This window comes from Lagenorhynchus albirostris, chromosome 21 (assembly GCF_949774975.1).
Source record: "Lagenorhynchus albirostris chromosome 21, mLagAlb1.1, whole genome shotgun sequence".
In the NCBI taxonomy this organism is placed as follows: Eukaryota; Metazoa; Chordata; class Mammalia; order Artiodactyla; family Delphinidae; genus Lagenorhynchus; species Lagenorhynchus albirostris.
The window spans coordinates 26,743,204-26,764,876 of record NC_083115.1 but is presented as its reverse complement, the minus strand read 5'-3'; the positions used below and the strand labels follow the sequence as shown (position 1 = coordinate 26,764,876).

The 21,673-nt window shown below is 37.8% G+C and overlaps 1 protein-coding gene across 1 annotated transcript in view; it reads left to right on the top strand.

The window, feature by feature from the left end:
• The window catches only part of CSMD1 (CUB and Sushi multiple domains 1), a 1,400,820-nt gene that overhangs the window by 170,518 nt on the left and 1,208,629 nt on the right, over positions 1–21,673 (top strand). The window contains exon 3 of the mRNA XM_060136411.1: positions 20,020–20,132. Coding sequence (XP_059992394.1) covers positions 20,020–20,132 — 113 coding nt within the window. The remainder of the gene's footprint in view (positions 1–20,019; positions 20,133–21,673) is intronic.

The following is a 21,673-nucleotide window of genomic DNA, read 5'->3' as shown; positions in this document are numbered from 1 at the left end:
CTTTAACTCCTGTGAAAATAAGAAGGTGTAGCAATGTCTAGGGTTGATGAAGTGTCCAAGACTACATGTTCACTCATTTATACAAACCTATAAGCATATATTGTTCACTATTATGTTTGGTAAACATTTCATAGTTCTTTTCTGTGATCTTCTTATGCTATACAATTATCTTTAAAAGATGATATTCTTATGAGTTCCTTTAATTTTTGTAGCTTGGGTTTATATCTCTTATCCAAGTCAGTATTTATGAGTTTCGGCTTCTTCTACAGTAATATAAAGCTGGTTTATATTCTCTTTACTATTAAGAAATGTAGAATTAAATTTGAAGACTGCCTTTCATAGGTGTAGGCCTTTATGATGTGCATTTCTACATAACTTCTGTTCTAGCTTCCCTTAAAGTATGCCTTTACTTTTAAATAGATAGATAAATATTTCTTTAGAATGAAAAATATAGTCAAGAAAGATATATTCTTGTAAATATTTACATATTTATTTATGTAAATACTTCAAGTATACACTTCCAAATATATGTTTGTGTGTATATGTATATAACTACCTCAGCTTAGTATTTCAATGTGAGAGAATAGAAAAGGATGTGAAAAATTTTAAAAGCATGTTAGAAAGAAGTTAGATGAGAAGAGTCACTGAATTAAAGATTTTATTAAGTAATTAACTTATGTGAAATAGTTTAGTAATCCAAAAAGTTGTATACTTGTATTAGTTTTTACAGTGTTCGTAATTTATAAAAAACACATTTAACATGTCAGTTGCTATCTTAATTTTGACATCAGTAAAAGGTCATTTTCATTTTTCCAGTTTTTAAGAAAGGTATTATACTTCAAATTAGTCTAAAATTTTTATTAATAATTGGAAAAATTCTTAGCAAAGAATAAATATAAATTTGTATAAATTTTATATAAATATAAAGGGGATATAAATTTATACAAATTTATATAAAATTTATGTAAATTTATATAAAATTTTATATAAATTTATATAAATATAAAGGGGATATAAATAATTGATCAATTGATTGATTGGTCTGACCCATATAAGACTGATGAAATTAGGAGGGTACCAGTAAGACCCACAGTAGCCAAGATTACTAAGGAGACTGTTGTATGTAATTTAGTACTAAAATGAAAATTTCTAGGGCTGATGAAGTGTCCAGCAGTGCATATTAATTCATTTTTGGAAACTTTCAAGCTTGTTATTTTGGCATACTTAAACTCTGTTAGAACAAGTATTTGCTATTTTAATGCTTTTAAGAGGATGCAATGTAGATTCATATACACAATGTAGATTCAGATAATGCATTCTTTAATTTCAAGGATGAGATCTTGAATAATAAGCACATCTTTCTGATTCTTAAAATGCCTTGTGAATGAGGGCATATGATTTGAATGGTTTATTTGTAGCCAAATATTTGCAGGTAATTGTAGGGAATCTCAGTTGAGTGTTAACGCCATGAGAGTTTGCATAAGTGGCTCCCTCTCCAGGAGCTCTGAGTAAATGCTAACTCCTCGATGGGATAATGTGAGTATGAAATGGAAGGAGAGTGATTATTCACAGTGTCTCTCTGTAGGGCTCCCAAACTCCTGGTGGCTTAGAGATGGAAAGTAAAATGTGTGAATCAAGCTGGGATTCTGACATGGCATCTTCCTGTAGGCAGGTGCCACAGAACACGAGTCTGTTGCTGTCTATGGCAATGAGCACGCAGCAATACGTGAATGAATTGAGCTTAAGGACCCACCCACTTCAGCTGTCTTTTTATTAGGCAGCAGGCCCCCATAGGAAAGGGACCATAGAGGGAAGAGTGCAGAGAATCGAGATTTGCTGCTGTCCCAGTTACGAAATCCATGAGCTTTAGACAAACGACTGGTCTCTGAGACCTTAGGGAATTCCTCCCTAAAAAATAAAGCTGCATATACACTAATATGTATAAAATAGATAATAAGAACCTCTGTATAAAAAAATTACAGTTAATTTAAAAAAATAACAAAAAAAAGATGGAGAACAAATGCTTTACAGGAAAAGAAAAAAACAAAACAAAACAAACAAAACCCTATGGATTTGCCTCAAAAGAGAAATAATAAAATAATGTAATAAGGGTGATGTGATATTTATTTTGAAACATTAAAATGAAGTTCATTGTTGAGAAAATCAACTGATAACAATAATAAAGGAACTGAGAGATTTATTTTTAATGAAAACTGCATATTCTCCAAGTTGAGTTTTTATTTAAAAAAGAATTCAATATATCTGTACTTCTATGTTTCTTAAAGAAAGAACCATCTATCAAAATGGCTTTGTTTAGTCTGTTAAAAACAATGAGAACATACTGTATAGCACAGGGAACTCTACTTAAAGCACTGTGGTGACATGAATGGGAAGGAAGTCCAGAAAAGAGGGGGTATATGTATATGTATAGCTGACTCACTTTGCTGTACAGTAGAATGTAACCCAACATTGTAAAGCAACTATACTCCAATAAAAATTAATTTAAAAAAATAAATAAAACTGCTTGGGAGTTCCTCGAAGATCTAACTCTCTGAATGTGGTTCCTTTTTAAATTAGCAGTCTATGAATGAAGAAGCACACGCAAAATTGTTTTTTTCCTGGATTGCAGTATGGTGTGGTAGAAAGGGCACCAACGTGGAAGGCAGACACGACGGGTGTGATGTTGGCAGACACGACGGGTGTGATGTTGGTTGATGGACTAATCCCTGCCCCCACTGTAAATGGGAGGTCAGATCATGTCATTGGCTTTCTGTGAGAATTTAAGAGAAATTATGTGGAAAACACCTAGTGAATTCTTTTAAGCAGGTCGATAGGTCAACCTAACAGCTGGCTCCCCAGGTGAGGCCATTCGAGTTCTTGGCATATTGTGTGGGCTGTGAGGTTGACTTTCACCCGTTTACATGTGAGCCCATAGACCTCAACTTGGCCATGACATGGGATGCAAATCAGGTCTTCCCCTCTCGGCACCACAAACACTGAAGGCCGAGGCAGCGTTAGCAATAGTGTGTGAAATAGTACGGTATTCCTATATGCGAAGGCTCTTAAAAGAAAGAACTCCTTTGTGCAACTCTGGGTCCCTGAGAGGCCAGGCCAACAAATACTGGTAGAATATAAAACAGAAACACTCCTTAACCTAATACTCTGTTCAGAACATCTGTAGACAGCTGTCGTACCTATGTGAAAAAATTACAGTAAAATATACAGGGCTAGGTAAAGGACATCTCAGGAGAATTTTCATGTTACTTTCTTCTTTAGGAACATGTTTGCAATTTTACGGATAATTTAATCATTTCCAGAAAATGTAGCTCAATTTCTGCCCTGATGATTCTGGGGTTTCCAGAAATGTCTTATGATTTATTTCTTTTTAAAAATCCACTTAGATTTTTCTCTTGAACTAAACCCTCCTAAGTCAGTTACTTGAAGATTAATTTTTTTCTACTACTTTATTTTAGAAACAGTTCTTCAGTTGGAGATCTGGTCTGTCATTTGTTTTGGTTTGTTTTGTTGAGAGATCCAAGTTAGGCTTTGTTTTGTTTGACTGTGTTTGCCATCCCAACATAGAATGCCTAAAAGGATTCTTCTGGAGAGAAGCCATCCCATTAATTTTTCTATCATTAGCCATCCCATAGCATATCGTGTTGAATGACCTTGAGGAAAAAGTACGGGAACGCACGCACAGTGACCCAGGGTGGTCGTGAAAAGCAGGGTACGGAACTGGAGAAGCACATTTCCTGTTCGTGCCCGGATCCCAGCCGTGCAGCTTATTCAATAAACCAGGCAATTAACCTCTACAAGCAGGAGAGGTTGGCAGCATCATTACACACTAACAAAGCGAGTTCTAACACAAGGTAGGTTTTTAAAACTATCCTTAATCAAATAAGAACTAAATTTCTCCTATAGTAAGAAGACGCTTTGCATGTGAAACCTTAAATGTCCCCAAAAGCCAATTTTCGTAAGACAGTGACACCTTGAAATCTAATTCAATTATTTGTCACGTCTGTTCCTTCTACTAAAATGAGGAAATACATTTAGTTAAATGGGATGTGTTAGTTTGGGTCTTAAAACCTGGAATGATCAATCTTTGGATGATCTCGACTGCATCCTGTATTTTAACAAGCTACTCTGTATGATGTGAATTCACTTTGTTCTTCGTGATAGAAAAAGTGGAGTCGTAGATGGTGGTGTGTGGGATTCAACGCTAGGAATATAGACTTTGGTTAAAATTCCAGTCGCTTGCCGTGAAATCTGCATCTGACACATCCCTTGATTTCAGGGCTTCACGATTAACGTCGCTTGCAAGATGAACTGTAGAATCACACACCAGCCCTGATGGGGGTCTGGCCCCATCAGGGATAGTGTTACCTCGCCTAGTTTAGCTGTCATCTGGTGGGACTTCTTTTAGCCCATGGCCGAGACTGCTGTCCTCCAAGCGGACATACACCGCCCACAGCACATCCCCACCCGCCTGTCCCCAACATCTGGGTCCCATCATTGGGATCAGCTCCACGTGTGTCTCCTGCTAAAACACGACTCTCCCTGCAGGGAAGCAGCAAGCTGGCTTTCATGAGGCGCTTGTGCTGCGCAGTGAATTTCCGATACAATTAGGTTCCAGATATTGATGTATGAGGCTGAAGGCTTCGTGTTCCAAGGGGAGAACATGAGAGTGATGGGTGATGTCCCTGGAAATCGAAGGAGGGGGGAGGACTAAGGATTCACCCCCAAAGGAGGAATTTCAAAGATTTTTGTGGCAACCGGTGATTAGGTTAGCAAAATATGTAAACTCCAGACCTGCATGGTGACTACCTGCAGGGGTCATCACACTCTCGAGGTTACATGTTTTGGTCTCATAGTTAAAATAAAGCCTTAACACTTCACAGTCCTGCATCTTATGTGTCTCATAATAATTGTGACAGAATTGGGACTTCCCTGGTGGCGCAATGGTTAAGAATCCACCTGCCAATGCAGGGGACACAGGTTCAATCCCAGGTCCGGGAAGATCCCACATGCCGCAGAGCAACTAAGCCTGTGCGCCACAACTACTGAGCCTGTGCTCTAGAGCCCATGAGCCACAACTACTGAGCCACATGCTGCAACTACTGAAGCCCGTGTGCCTAGAGACCATGCTCAGTAACAAGAGAAGCCACTGCAATGAGAAGCCTGTGCACCACAACAAAGAGTAGCCCCTGCTCGCCGCAACTAGAGAAAGCCCGGTGCGCAGCAATGAAGACCCAACACGGCCAAAACTAAAACAAAATGAAAAAACGAAAAAAATGAAACAATTGTGCCAAAATTAGGTGTAATCATTTATGGACATGTAGGTCAGTTAAGGAAGTTACTGATAAGATTTTTTCCCAAGAAAACCACTGACTGACATATTCGTGCATCAGTTTACAGTCTCTATTCGAGTTCTGTTATCTTTTTTTTGAACCATAATGTATCAGTAGTATCACTAATACTTTAAAAAGCTCCAAGGGAAACAAGCGGCGGGGGGTGGTGGTGGTGGTGTGATGAATTGGGAGACTGGAATTGACATGTATACACTAATATGTAAAATATGGATAACTAATAAGAACCTGCTGTATAAATAAATAAAATAAATAAAAAATAAAGTCATAAAAATAAATAAGTAAATAAAAAGCTCCTATTTCCTCCACCTACTGTTGATTAGCTACCTTTGCACACCACCAGTGTATCGTATAGAAGACTATCTAAAATTAGACTTGGTTCAACACTATAGTGTTCTCAAATTTCTCCAGGAATAGAAGAATTTGTGAAAAATATGAATGATTCAAATACGTAAATTTTTCGATGGGAGATCATTGGTTTTAATCTGTTGCCTTCTTTTGGCATGTGGAGTCATAGGATAACAGAAACCAGGTTTTTCTTGAGGAAATAGACCTATTTCATTCCTGCCATTATGTCACCATCAATGTACCCTTCCAAACAGGAGTGAGAGTAAATCAGGTCAGACAGGCGACTTCCAGCTTCCTCCGTCATCTCTGTTCAGTGGAAACGTTTGATGTGTCTTGATGACCATAACACACATTGTTTGCTCCTTTTCTCTGTTTTAGTACATTCAGGGTTCTTCTTAAACACATGCTCTCAGGATTTGGTGGGTTTTCCTTTTGTCATTTATTACTTTGACTTGGTTTGTGGGATATGTGGGGACATCACCGTGATGGGGTCATGAGGAACATGGGTGACTTGGAAAATGCACTTGTGCGGCCAGATATTCAAGTTTGGTGTTCCTAGATCTAGAGAATTTAAAATTCCTCATCCTTATTTATGAAGGGATTAAAGCTGCTAATTCTGAGATTTTTTTTTTTTTAAGATCACTTCTTTATGCCTCCTGTCAAAAACCTAAGTTCCACTCGTGTTCATGTTTCATCCTGTCTCTCTCCCATCCTCCCAACTTTGGTCAAACAGCCAAAAAACTGTTGCTTCACTTGTGTGTTTCAAGCTTCCATCCATTTCCCCTTTTTCCAGGTCCTCTAAAGTTCTACCTTGTGAAAGAGAAAGGGAATTGTATGCAAATTTTAAACTCTATCTGTAAATTCATAAGGGTGCAGGGCGTAAATAGGCTTTTTCAATCAAAAGATGAGAATTTTATACATTCACAGGCCAGGGGCATGACTGGGAATGATAAAAAAAATTAGCTCTTTCAGACTAGGGCAGATTTGGGCATAAAGAACGTGAGACATGTTCTTTTCCTTATAGCAAAATAAAGCCAAGAGAAAAGAATTGGCTTTATTAAATTTACCTTTTACGGTTCTCAAGATGTGCGTGTGAACACATCCATGGCAGGTGTCCTTCGAGGAAGCTCAGGGCTGCAAGGGGAGCTGGTTGGTGACCCATCATCGTGGGGAGCGTCCCCCTGGGCTGCGCATGCTCAGTGGCCAGCCTGTGAACTGGGTGGGGATTCGCCTCCAATGTCTTTCCTGTTCCTGGTTCAGAGCTTGGTTCTTTTACCATTTATTTCCGTAATGGTTTCATTTCAACAACTGGATTAATTGTCTATACATACCACTGTGTCATCAAGCCCAAATTACTGATTATTTACCCATCGGTTTGGCCCAGTATAGTTTTAGGTCCTTTATGGCCCCAGTTGGAAATCCCTTGTGAGTTTCCAGCGGTTAAAAACACAGGCTCAAGAGAGATTCCTGGATTTGAATCTTGACTCTGATACTCACCACCTTTGTGGGCTTAGGTAAGTCAGTGAAGATCTCTGAGGCTTAGTTTCGTCTCCCACAAAACAGGGTGTTATTTTAGGGTTTTCTTGAGCATGTGGTATAGACAATCTCTGAACAGTGACAGGCAGCTGGCAAAATGCCCACGGGGTCAGCTGGTATTAGAACCCAAGTCTAGGAAGGCAACTGGTCATGAACTCTTGAGTGACATATAATGATCACTCATTCATCATCAGGGCCAGAATCCTACAGCCAGACTTTGGGATTGCATTATCGAACCCTCCTTGTCTCCAGGCTCTGTCCTGAGGAACAGCTGCGTGTAGGACACAGATAAGGTCCCTTGTGTGAGTTGACTTTTCTCTGATAAGCCATTTGATGAAATTCTTGAATTCATGTTTTGTTTTCCCAAGTCTCTGAAAATAATTACTAGTCATGTTTATAAAATGCATATAGTTTAACAAGGATTTTTTATGCTCTTTTAATTACACGTAAATTTCTTTTCCTACTAGCCAGCATTTCTAGATTTTCCTTACGCCTGTGTCTGTTCTTGTTTGTGAACTTTACCAAAGCCCTTAAGGTATTTTTACAGCCCTCTGAGAACACACTGGCAGTCATGAAGATGTGTGTAAATGTGGATTACCTTCACTGCCTTAAAAAATATATACCGTTTATTTGACATAATTCTCCTTTACCCAACTGTTACATAATACTTAAATATTTTAAAGTATATATAACTTTATTAATTTGCCTAATTAAATAACATTGCTAATTGTCCCAGTACCTTCTCTTGCCTGTGAACTCAGGAAGCATGGCTGCATTTCTACTATGCACCAGACTCATGGAAAGCCCTTGGTTTCAAAATTGTTGGAAGAGGAGATTCCTCATTTCTGTGTTGGGACGCACAGGTTCTTTTATTTCTCTCCTCCTATCTCTTCCTCCTTTTCAGTTGCCTCTGGTTTTTACCCAGAGTCACTCTACGGAGTTTCAATAGGAGAGTCAGGAGAATGTTAGGATGCAGCTAGCGTGGGCTGTCAGTCAGGAGTTACAAAGTGTAAGTGAGGAGTGACCAGTCCACATTGAGTTTCGTCTGTCTCTCTCTCTAGATATTTTTCTCTTTTCTACCTCAATGTGTGTGTTCGTGTGTATGTGTAGGTGATCCTTGAGTCAAGAGTTTTTGGCTTGCTAGTGGTAGGAAAGTCATATGCATTTGCTAGAAGCTGTACTCTGAGGTTTGAATTGCGATCTGTCTCAGGTTGGCGATATGCGGTCCCATCTCTCTCGTGATGCTGGGCAGAGACAGACACAGCTCCTGGTCAGCCGTGCGATCAGGAGGGTGAACAAAGGATGCACTGAAAACCACTGTGTTTTGTGCTTCTGGTACAGTGTTTAATAAGTGACATGAGATATTCTGCACTTTTTTTTTTTTATAATACAGGCTTTGTGTCAGATGAATTTTGCCCAACTGTAGGCTAATGTAAGTGATCTGAGCACCGCGTTTAAGGTAGGCTAGGAGAAGCTGATGTTCCTTAGGTTAAGTGTATTAAATGCATTTTTGACTTAAAGCCATCATAAGTTGAAAATACCTTATCAGGAAGTAACCCCATTATAAGTCGAGGAGAATCTGTAATTCTAAATACAGAGTTTCCATCTAACTACCTAACTACTGGATTCAGGTTTCAGTTTTTACAGAAGAAGTTAGATTCACAATTAAGAAGGAAATCTCAATTTAAAAATGTACTTTGTGAGCTACCACAGTGAAATAAATAAATTTGCATATCATTTCCGGTCGTTGAAATACTTTCTCAACATGATTAAGCCCTTGAAATGAACTCTAGGGGTCTTTGCCTAATCCCTTTGCTTGCCGATGAAGAAGTCATTTAGGGCCTTGCCTTGTTTATCATAGCTGTGCTGAAATTTAGATGAGCATTAAATACCCTAACCCTCAGATGAGGAAGTAAAGCAGAAAGCCTCTGAGTTATCCTAAGGTAGCACAGGGCTTATGTCAAATCTTAACATGGAAAAGTGGCATAGCTGGGGGAAAACAGATTGGAAAGAGATCGTGATAGAAAAATCCTACTAATGGGGACTTCCCTGGTGGGCCAGTGGTTACGACTCTGTGCTCCTAATGCAGGGAGCCTGGGTTTGATCCCTGGTCAGGGAACTAGATCCCGCATGCCGCAACTAAGAGTCTGCAGTCCGCAACGAAGATCCCGCGTGCTGCAACTAAGACCCGGTGCAGTCAAATAAATTTAAAAAAAAAAATCCTACTAATGGATTTTGCACTAGGAAGACAATTTCTGGATCCTTATCACTCAGGTGGAGATGAAGTTGATAGCCCAGAAGGCTCAAGAGCAGAGGAAGAGAACGTTGGAGTTACAGTACTTACAGTCATACTTAGGAGTGGAAAATGCTGTTACTATGTTCGTGTCATTTATAAATGATGCTGTTTCTGTGGTCATAAGAGAGTCACACCGAGAGGATGCTCTTTCATGCTTGGGGGCAAAACCTGCTTAGATTTTTGTTTCTGATAATGTATTACAGACGCTGTAATTATGAAATCACTTGCTCAGCATAGCTTGATGCATTGATAGGAAAAGAGATCAGTGGATTAAATCTTGGCAGATTTGTTGAGAATGTAATTTGGGGAAAATTCATTTTTATGACAGAGTAGTGTTTAGCTGAGAGTGAATTCCGTTAAGAGGAAACTTTTATTTAGCACAGACTACGATAGGCCAAGTATACTAATCACCGTAACTGAGTGCAGTTCCTCTCAGGATTCTGGGGAGAAGTAAGCTATGTACAGACCATGATATGAGCAATGACATGTTTAAGGAAAATAAGATGTTTTTTATGATGTTAGCCTCTTAGGAAGGAAGGGTGTAAGTTAAAGCAAATGCAATGGTTTAATTGCTATATATACGTATATAACAATTAATATTAAAATATATGCAATATATAAAGCAATATTAATACTAATATTAATATTAGTGACAAGGCTACTAGAAATCTCATGACGTTCTCAAAATTTAACCAAAGATACTCATGTAAGAGAGACGTAACCCTTTTAGAGGGCAAATAGCTATCCGCCTCTCGCACAAAATCTTGATAAGAAAGTTAAAGATGTGTTAGTCAACTGTGTTTTCTTGTTTTTTTTTTTTCCCCTCCAAGGTTTTCAGTTCTTGTTTTTAAGAGCTCTGTCCAATTACGTACACACATATCAGTCTTCATAGATGTGAAAAAAGCCCTGACACTTCTGGAGTATGTATATTGTTTTCAAAGAACTTGGCATGGACATTATTATTAAATGAATCACAGGTAAAATTTTGAGCTTACCATAGGAAAAAGACATCATCACATTTGTATGTATCTGTACAACCACAGAGACGTAGATAGAAATGCAGATATCTACTGGGCATAGGAACTTTTTATTCCTGAAATTAGCATGGAAAACCATTTCAAAATGGCGCCAGTAAATCATTTAGGTATTCCTTCCGCGTTCCTACGCATAAGACAGATAACAAACTACCCAGAATGCCTCTTTAATTCCTAGTAAGCACTAGACAATAGGAAAAGATGCCTTGACTTGTAGACTTAAGGCCTCTGTCTTACTACAAGAGGTTCTGATTTTTCTTTGTATAAAGTTGATTACTCCCCTTGTTCTCTTGTGTGTATAACTTGTGGTTAAGTGAACAGAGTACAACTGAACATGAAATCCTTTCTTAGGCTTTTGTCAATGTGCAATTTTACCAAATGTTTTACCTCTAGACTTTTTTGGTCTAATAATTGCAAGCTAGAATTGTTGGGAACTCAGTGTTGGGCTAAAATAGTGTAATAAAACCAAATGACTACATGACATTCTTCTTGTTAAATCAAACCAGACTCAAACAGATGTGCTAAGAGCTTTGGGAAGGGGAAAACAAGCAGTACAGTACAGACATATCACATCTGCATTTGTAATTGTTTAATATTAAAAAAGACTTATAGTTTTAACTTTTTAATAAAAACAACGAAGACTTCAAGTATAGTAGCTTCAAATATCTTTGCTGCTGGGCCAATCATAGGACATACTAAAATTTTTTAAATAGAAATTTAAAGAAAGTGTAAAGTATTTAACTTTGGCTTTGCCCAAGAGAAGTTAAATGAAGCTCTCACAGAGTTTAAAATCCAACACGCTTTTTTTAACAGTGGAACTATGCAACAGTTTAAATAAATGTAATGTATATAAATATATCATGATAAAAATCTGCCATTGAAATTGATACTGTAAGTAGGTTTATAACTTTTATATTAATTGTTATAAATGATATGTTGAACAGAATAGAAAAATAAATAAATGAAATAGGTACTATTTTCATTTAGGAGTGTACCTCTCTTAAATGGAGTTAAAACTTCCTCATTAATTTATGTGAAATAAACTGTGCTCACACCAGTCTTGTTTCTGCTGACCTTTTCATTCAATTTCTTATTTTTTCTCCAGCCTCACCACTTCTAATACTCAAGATTATTGCATTGGTATCAGCAATTTGAGTATCTTGAGTGATAGTGCAGTACACAATATTTTTGGTATATTTCTAAGTGCAATTCATTCTAGTAATTTCTTGCGAGATGGAAGAAGAATAAACTTGTTCGATTCTGAAACTCATGTTTCTACTGAGTGAACAAGCACTGAGAATATAGAAGAGCTGCCCCAAATTGTCCTTACTTTATTTAATAATCACTCATCTTTGACAGGCTGTATCATTTACCCAGATCGCCGGATGTGAGAGGGGAATTGCTTTCTCCCAGTAGAAAATACAGTAAATGAGATTCTATCAGACAACAGGCAGGCAGCTAGAAAAAGACAGGCGGAGGTAGGGGTGTGTGTGTGTGTGTGAGGGGGGGGGGAGAGAGAGAGAGAGAGAGAGAGAGGGTTGGACCTTTGCTACCTATACTTTTCTTTTTTTTTTTTTTTTTTGCTGAGAGTGAAATGTTTCTATCACTTTTCTCATACCCATTCCTTTTTCTAATCATTTTCTTTCTCTTCCCACAAATGATTCAGTGACGGTGTCAGGTGAAAACCCAATGCTTTGAATAGGATGCTAGGATTGTTTTCAACAGTGGCAACCATGTTTCTGACTTGCACTCTAGGAAGAAGTAGGTCAAATGTGCGTATGTTGTAGGTGATATTGGGTTTGATAGAAATGGGGAGGGGAAGGCAGAGTTAATTTTCTTTCTTTCTTGTTTTCATTGACTTGCCACTGTGTGAATACCATGAGGAGTTATATCTAAAGTGGCTTACAGAGATCTAAAGATACATGGATGGCAGCAAGATAAAATTCTGAAGGAATGCAAATTACAGAATCTGCAACGCGGCTACTATAAAAATTCACACGTTGCTTAGGGAGGGCCAGAAATTCGGTTCAAAATTTTCTTTTAGTCAACACTAAGCAACTTGAACAGCTCCATGATTTACTAGGTGTTAAAAATAAACTGGTTGCCCCTAAGAACATATGTTTCCTGAAGGAAGATAGCATTGAAATTTATCCCCAGGGTCCTCATGCAAAGGATACAAATGATGTACTATAGAGATTATCAGCAGATACATCCTCACCAGGTTATTTGTAGAGAGACTGAAGAGTGAGTTCCTCACTGGTCATTGTTAGATTCCTCACTCTCAGCTGGTGTGATGGGTAATGGCTATAAACATTGGAACCACAAATTTAGCTCTTGACGGTCTCAATGATTAACTGAATCAACTCTCCTACCCACCTCAACCAACACTGGACTTCATTCTTTCGTGCTAAAATATGAATGGGTGCATTCTATTTCAGCGAGTTAAAGCAGATCACTTGTGTGTGTGTGTGTGTGTGTGTGTGTGTGTGTGTATATATATATATATATATATATATATATATAAAAATTTTTTTTTTTTATGCCGTACGTGGGCCTCTCACCGCTGCAGCCTCTCCCGCCACAGAGCATAGGCTCCGGATGCGCAGGCCCAGCGGCCATGGCTCACAGGCCCAGCCGCTCCGCGGCATGTGGGATCTTCCCGGACCGGGGCACGAACCCGCGTCCCCTGCATTGGCAGGCGTACTCTCAACCACTGCGCCACCAGGGAAGCCCCCGCTTGTATATATTTTATCTACCATTGTGTATGTTGAACTTCCTCAAACTTCCAAACAGTAGTCATATAACATTGTTTTTACAACTCTTAGTATCTTGTTACTTTTTTTCTGAGATAATAGTTTGACTTTTCCCTTCCTATTCATGATTCTTTTAAAAGTTCATTAAAGAAAACATGAATGTGTGTTTATTTTAAAGTGCTACCACATTATTTGATAATCTAAACTTACTGTAATAAATATTAAAACTTCAAAACGGACTACACTAAATAATCGTTTTTTGTTCAGTTAAGTTTTGAATCTAATGAGAGAATGTTTTATTATTAAATACTGTGTTTTTGTACTAATTGGATGATTTTAATCTGTATATATTTTCTAGAGTACCTCCGTCCCAAGCCCTCCAATCTATTGTTTTATTAAACTTTCAAATTTGAGAAAATCATAGATTTACATGCAGCTGTAAGGAATAACACAGATTTTGAGTATTCTTTACCCAGTTTCTCGAAAGGTAACATCTTACAAAACGGTAGTAGAGGGACACTGCCAGGAAAGGGACACTGAAACTGTCGAGACACGAAACGTAAGATTCCCTCATGTGATCCTTTTATGGCCACGCCCACCTCCCTCCTGTCCCAACTCCCTGCTTAGCTATTGGCAACAAATAACCTGTTCTCCTTTTCAAAAAGTTTGTCATTTCAAGAATGTTAAAGTCATACAGTATGTAATCTATTTCGGATTGCCTTTTTGCCACTCTGCATAATTCTCTGGAGAGTCATCCAGGTGTTATAAATCAATAGTTTATTTCTCTTTATTTTTGAGTAATAGTACATGGTGTAGATATTCCACAGTTTGTATATCATTCACCTCTTGAGGGATATATGAGTTATTTCCAGGTTTTGATTATTAAGTGTATGTTTATATATATGTATACGTATATATATTCATATATATTCTTGTACAGGTTTTGTGTGAGCATAAATTTTCATTTCTCTGGGGTAAATACTGCCCAGGAGAATAATTGCTTGGTCATCTGATAATCGCATGTTTAATTTTTTTTTTTTTTTACATCTTTATTGGAGTGTAATTGCTTTACAATGGTGTGTTAGTTTCTGCTTTATAGCAAAGTGAATCAGTTATACATATGTTTCCATATCTCTTCCCTCTTGCATCTCCTTCCCTCCCACCCTCCCTATCCCACCCCTCCAGGCGGTCACAAAGCACCCAGCTGATCTCCCTGTGCTGTGCGGCTGCTTCCCACTAGCTATCTATTTTACGTTTGGTAGTGTATATATGTCCATGCCACTCTCTCGCTTTGTCACAGCTTACCCTTCCCCCTCCCCATATCCTCAAGTCCATTCTCTAGTAGGTCTGTGTCTTTATTCCTGTCTTACCCCTGGGTTCTTCATGACATTTTTTTTTTCTTAAATTCCATATATATGTGTTAGCATACAGTATTTGTCTTTCTCTTTCTGACTTACTTCACTCTGTATGACAGACTTTAGGTCCATCCACCTCATTACAAATAGCTCAGTTTCGTTTTTTTTTTATGGCTGAGTAATAGTCCATTGTATATATGTACCACATCTTCTTTATCCATTCATCTGATGATGGACACTTAGGTTGTTTCCATCCCCAGGCTATTGTAAATAGAGCTGCAATGAACATTTTGGTACATGACTCTTTTTGAATTATGGTTTTCTCAGGGTCTATGCCCAGTAGTGGGATTGCTGGGTCATATGGTAGTTCTATTTGTAGTTTTTTAAGGAACCTCCATACTGTTTGCATGTTTAATTTTTTAAGAAACTGTCAAACTGTTTTCCAAAGTGGTTCTGCCCACTAGTGATATATGAGCAATCCATTTTCTCCACATTCCAGCCAGTATTTGGCATTGTCACTGTTTTGCATTTTAGCCATTCTGAATAGGTGTGTAGTGATATTTCTTTGCGGTTTTAATTTGCATTTCCCAAATGAATGATGGTGTTGAACATCTTTTCATGTGCTTATTTGCCATCTGTATATCCTTTTAGATGAAACGACACTTTGGTTTTTGCCTGTTTTCTAATTACATTATTTGTTCTTTTGCTGTTGAATCTTTAAAGTTTTTTTTATATATTCTAGACACATGTCCTTGTCAGATACATGGTTTGCAGATATTTTTTAGCAGTCTGTAGCGTGTCTTCTCATTTCTTAACTGGGTATTTCACAGAGCGAATGGTTTTAATGTTTATCACTTTTTTCTTTTATGGATTCTGCTTTTGGTGTCCTAGGAACTCTTTGGCTAGTCCAAGATCCTAAAGATTTTCCCCTATGATTTCTCCTAAAAGTTGTATATTTTTACATTTTACATTTATGTCTGTGATCCCATATTGAGTTAACTATTCTGTAGGGTGTTAGACTTTGGTCTAGGCTCTTTCTTGGTTGTTTTTGCCTGTGGACTTCCAGTTGTTTAAGCACCATTTGTTGAAAGGCTTTCTTTGCTCCACTGAGTTGCCTTTGCACCTTTTCAAAAATTATTTGGGCATATTCATATGAGTCTGTTTCTGACTTCTCTGTTTTGATACACTGATGGATTGGTCTGTCCCTCTGCCAGTACCACATGGATTTGGTTACCGTAGCTACAAAATAGGTCTTGAAAACAGGTGTACTGATTCCTCCTATTTTATCCTTTTTCAAAATTATTTAAGCCATTCTATTTTTTTTTTTTTTTGGCTTTCCATTTAAATTTTACAAGAATCTTGTCTGTGTCTAAGAAAAATCTTGCTGGGATTTTGATAGAAATTGTCTTAAACCTACATATAAGTCTGAGGAGAATTGACATCTTTACAGTGTTCAGTCTTCCAGTCTATTAACATGGTATATTGCTCTATTTAATTTTTTATTCATTTCTTTCTTCAGCATTATACAGTTTTCAGGACACAGTTTTGTACCTGTTATATATAAGTGTTCTTTTGGCGATTGTAAATGGCATTGTATCTTTAATTTTGGTGTCCACATGTTCAGTGCTAGCATGTATAAATAAAATTGAATTTTGTATGTTCATTGTATATCCTGGGCAGTTGCTAATTTCAAGTATTAACTCTAGGAGTTTTCTTATAGATTCCTTGGCATAATCTCTGTAGCTAATGGTGCAAATACAGTCGATTTTATTTTTTCCTTTCTGATCCGTACGCATTTATTTCTTTTACTTGGCTTATTGCACTGGCTAGATCCTCTGGCATATTGTTGAATAAAAGTGGTGAAACCATACCTTTTTGCCTGTTCTCAGTCTTAGGGGGAAGCATTCAGTCTTCCCCCAATAAGTATAATGTTAGATGCAGGTTTTTTTTTTTTTTTTTACAGGTACTCATTGTGAAGTTGGGGAAGTTTTCCTCCATTCATATATATATTTTTTCTTCTGCGGTACGCGGGCCTCTCACTGTTGTGGCCTCTCCCGTTGTGGAGCACAGTCTCCGGACACTCAGGCTCAGCGGCCATGGCTCACGGGCCCAGCCGCTCCGCGGCACGTGGGATCTTCCCAGACCGGGGCACGAACCCGTGTCCCCTGCATCGGCAGGCGGACTCTCAACCGCTGCGCCACCAGGGAAGCCCACGCCATTCATATTTTATTGAAAGTTTTTCTCATGATTGGATGCTTAAATTAGTCAAATGCTTTTTCCTACATAGAATATTACAATCCTGTGGTTTTATTCTGTAGCTAGTTATTATGGCAGATTACGTTGATTGATTTTCAAATACTGAACTGTGCTTACATTCCTGGAATAAACACCCCTTGGCCGTATTGAATAACTGTTATCTATTGCTTACTTCTGTTTTCTCTTATTTTGTTAAGGATTCTTATATCTGTATTTATGAGGGATGTTGGTCTGTTTCTTTCTCTTTTTTTTTGGTGCTGCCTTTGTCTGTCTTTGGTAACAAGGTGTGTTAGCTTGGTCTGCACAACAAAATACCATAGATTGGGTGGCTTAAACAACAGAAGTGTATTTTCTCACATTTCTGGAGGCTAAAAATCTGATATTAGGGTGTAGTATGGTCAAGTTCTCGTGAAGACTCTCCTGGTTTGTAGACCCCTGTCTTCTGGATGTGCGAGCACATGGCCTTTTCTTAGTGCAGGCATGCGGCAGCGTCAGAGGAAAGGGAAGAGAGAGTTCTTCTTTGTCCTCTTCTTATAAGGCCACCAGTCCTGTTGGATTAGCATCCCATCCTTATGAACTTAGTTCATCTTAATTACCTCCTAAAAGCCTTATTTATGGTTACTAAAGGGGAAACGTGGGGGAAAGTGATAAATTAGGAGATTGAGATGAACATATATACACTACTATACATAAAATGGATAACTAGTACCTACTGTACAGCACAGGGAACTTTACTCAATATTCTATAATAACCTGTATGGGAAAATAATCTGAAAAAGAATGGATATATATATATATCCAAATCTACAAATAAACTGATTCACTTTAACACAACACTGTAAATCAACTATACGCCAGTGAAAATTGAAAAAATAAAGCAATGACAAGTACAGTTACATTGGGAGTTAGGGCTTCACCATGCAAATTTTGGAAGCAACAATTCAGTCCGTAGCACAGAGTAATAATGGCGCCATGAAATGCGTAAGGAAGTGTTTTATCCGCTTCTGTTTTCTGGGACAGAGTGCGTAAAATTGTTAATTCTTTACATGTTTGGTAGATGTCTCGGTGCATTTAGGTAAATGCCTTAGTACGTATAACAGATACCATAGACTGGGTGGCTTATAAAAAAACAAAAACTTCTCGCGTGTGGTTCTTGAGACTGGGAAGTCCAAGGTCAAGGTGCCCGCTGTTTCAGTGTCTGCTGAAGGCCTGCTTCCTGTTCAGAGACAGCGTCTTCTTGCTGTGTCCTCACATGGCAGAAGGGGCAAGAGAGCTCTCTGGAGTCGCTTTTATAAGGATACTTTGCCCTCATGATCTAATCACCACCCAAAGGCCCCACCTCCAAATACCATCATGGTGGGGATTAGGTTTCAACATATGACTTTGGGGTGACACAGACATTCAGTCTATGGCAGAATTCTTCTGTAAAACCACCTGGGCCTGGACTTTTCTTTCAGGGGAGCTTTAATAGTTATAGTGTAACTATTAAATGTTACATTACATTAACATTTACATTACAGTAAATGTAATGTAAATGTTATTCACATTTTCTGTTTCATTGAGTAAGTTGTGGTCATTTGTTGTGTGTGTGTGTGTTTTAAGGAAGTAAGCAGTTTCACTTTTGTCAAATTTATGGGTGTAGTTTTTAGAGCATTTTTTTCATATCTGTGGGGTCTCTAGTAGTATTTGCTATTTTATTCCTGTTGTTAGATATTTATCTAATCCCCCTCTTTATTCTTATCCCTATTCTTATCTCTATTTATTCTTATCCCCCTCTTTTTTTTTTGGTCATTTCTGCTACATGTGTTAATTTTGTTGATCTTTTCCAAGAATTAGGCTTTGTTTCATTGCTTTTCTGTTTTCATTTCCAGTGATTTTGACATTTATCTGTAATTTCTTGCCTTCTTGCTTTGGGTTTATTTTACTCTCCCTTTTCTAAGCTCTTGAGATGGGAGCTTGGATTACACATATAAGAATTTTCCTCTTTTCTAATGTATGTTTTCAGTGCTGTTAACTTCCCCCTCAGCTCTGCTTAGCTGAGTCCTACAGATATTGATATCTTGTGTTTATATTTCATTCAGTTTAATGTACTTTTAAAAACTTGAGACTTCTTTGATCCATGGATTATTTAGAAGTGTTTGCTGGTTGACAATTGTCCTGTCATTTTTCTCTTATTAGTTTCTGGTTTGATTCTGCAACTACAGTGGTTGTAATTAGGCCTTTAATACCATAGACTTACTGGCAAGACAGAGTTTCTCCCCCTGGAAATGAATGTTCAGGTTGATTTTTTTTCTTTTTATTTGAGTCAGAAGTTTGTGTTCAGACTGCACTAAACCATGCAACTGTAGACAAACTAATTAGTAAACTTTAGTTAAGATATAAATTGAAGCATCTCTTTAACCTTTAGAAAAGCTCTTTGTTTTTACATATTATTATACTAGTTCACTCCTTCAGAGTTCTTTCTCATCATTAAGATTTCTTAATATATCCCAACCTAGTTATAATTGAAACACATATCTTAAAATCCAAAAGATTTGTCTTGAAAACCAAATATCAAAGTCAGTTCGTTTGACCTGAGCTCAAGGTAGTCATTGATTTTTATTTCTGACATTGTGACTAGGATTTGTTTTCTTTTCAAGAGAAACCGATTTATTGGGGGGTGGGAAGATAGTAAGAATAAGCACATTAATGATGAACTGGGACAGCACACTATCTAATAAGTTAAGAGAAAAATAAACTCAAAAGCACATGCAGTGTTACATCGTTTCACATAGCAGGTGTAAGGATGACTGCATTGTTGTAAGTTCTGTGCGCTTTCTTTAGACAATGGTGTATTGTACATGTCCTTCAAGAAAAAAATCTTTTCAAAAAGTGTTTAAATAAGCAAACGCTAGTCCTTGAACATGCTTCATTTCAGTTACCTGGCAACACCTGGTATATGGTTCATGCAACTGTGCAGTGACTTATGTCAAATCAACAGGCCACAGTGGAAAGAGGAATTGAAAGACTTCATCAAATAAGCTTCAATAACAAGTTCATGCTTTTTGACTGTGTTCATCTCTTTTTGAAATTTAGGTTGTCGGGATTTCAGCTTCCTTCCTGCATCGTCAGCACTGGCTCCATCCTTACTCTGTGGTTCACGACAGACTTCGCCGTGAGTGCCCAGGGCTTCAAAGCTCTGTATGAAGGTAGGACGCGCCTTTTGCACTGCACACACCCACCGTCCAGATGACCTCACACTGAACGTTTTCATGCAGACGGAAGCTGCTATTTCAGAGGTGGTTTAATGGTGCAGACATTTGACTTCTGTGCTTTGTTGATGGGAGAACACTATTTACTACAATGGCCCAACATCCTATAGCACAAAACGTGTGTTGACAATTTTCCTTTACTGGTAGAAATTTTGATTGGAAGAGTGGTTTTTCTGTTGACATGTGGTAGAGACGTTTTGAGAATTTAGAATACTAATTGATAGAGCTCCTTTTCTGTGAAGAATTAATTCTTAAGGCAGACATGTTTTCTTAAAATTATTGTTGGACAGTGATACTCAGAGTTGGTGCTTAGGTAAAGGGAATTCCATTGCGTGAGTTTTGGTTGGCAGAGTGGAAACTTTTCATGGAGAAAATGATTTCAGTTTGACTGTTTGGTGCTTGCAAGGCATCAGGAGTGAGTTTTGTTTTGTTTCTGTTTTTTGGTGTTTTCGGATTTTGTGCCAACGTGCCCTTAGGGTCTTGCTGTCATGGGTGACTGTTTGGGGCAGAAATTTTAAAGAGATAGAAGAGAGTTCAACCTTTGGTAGAGGGAATAATACAGATGATCACTTTGCATTACTAATACGGTAAGTGTAAATGCTGAGGTCTCTTTAGTCTTGTTTCACATAGACACTTTAAATTTTCTTTCATGTGTAATACAAAATCTTTTATTTTTAACATGAACTCTGAAGCCCATGAATTGAAAAGGACTGTGGGTAAGGGATAGTCCAATTCCTATTTACAACACACACTGTTCACTTAACGAGCCTTTCTGGGTTCAGTCACATCTGTGTGTGTTCTTCTTTGGGGTGTTCCCTATACCTGGGCAAAAATCATTCTTCGTCAAAAGATAAAATCTACATGTGCTTTGTGCAACTGAACTTAGCTACTATGCAATTATCAGAAAATACAAGGGTAGAGTGTCCTCTTTGCACAGTAAAATAAACAGAGCCATTTATCCTTTCATTTAAAGTCTCATGTGGAATGATGCTTAGTATTGTATACTATTCTGACTCCAGTTCATCCAGGCCACTGCAGTTATATATAAACCTGCATCAGTGGCCTGAAAGGGTAACTCATCTTGAAGTATATTACTGATTACCAGGGGATAATTGAATCTTTGGAAGAGTAACAGGCTAGTTTAAGATTAATAGGTGCTGTTAGCTTTCAAATTTGCTTGTATCTACCACTTCCTGTATACCCTAACTTCACAAAATTTCTTTTTCGCTTAACATTACAAAAGTGTTTCTAAAGCGATCTGTACTAGGTACTGTGAAGCAGAACTTGTCCAGTCAGCATATATGATATTTGCTCAGAAGGTAGATATGGCTTCAACATTTGAGAAACCTTGGCAATTTTCCTCCCCTTTCTAAGTTGATCTTTGAACATCATGTTTTATTAAATTTCGTAAGATAAATGTTGCAGAAACTACCGATGCTGGGAGATTGCCAAATGAATAATTCTACTGAATCTTTCCC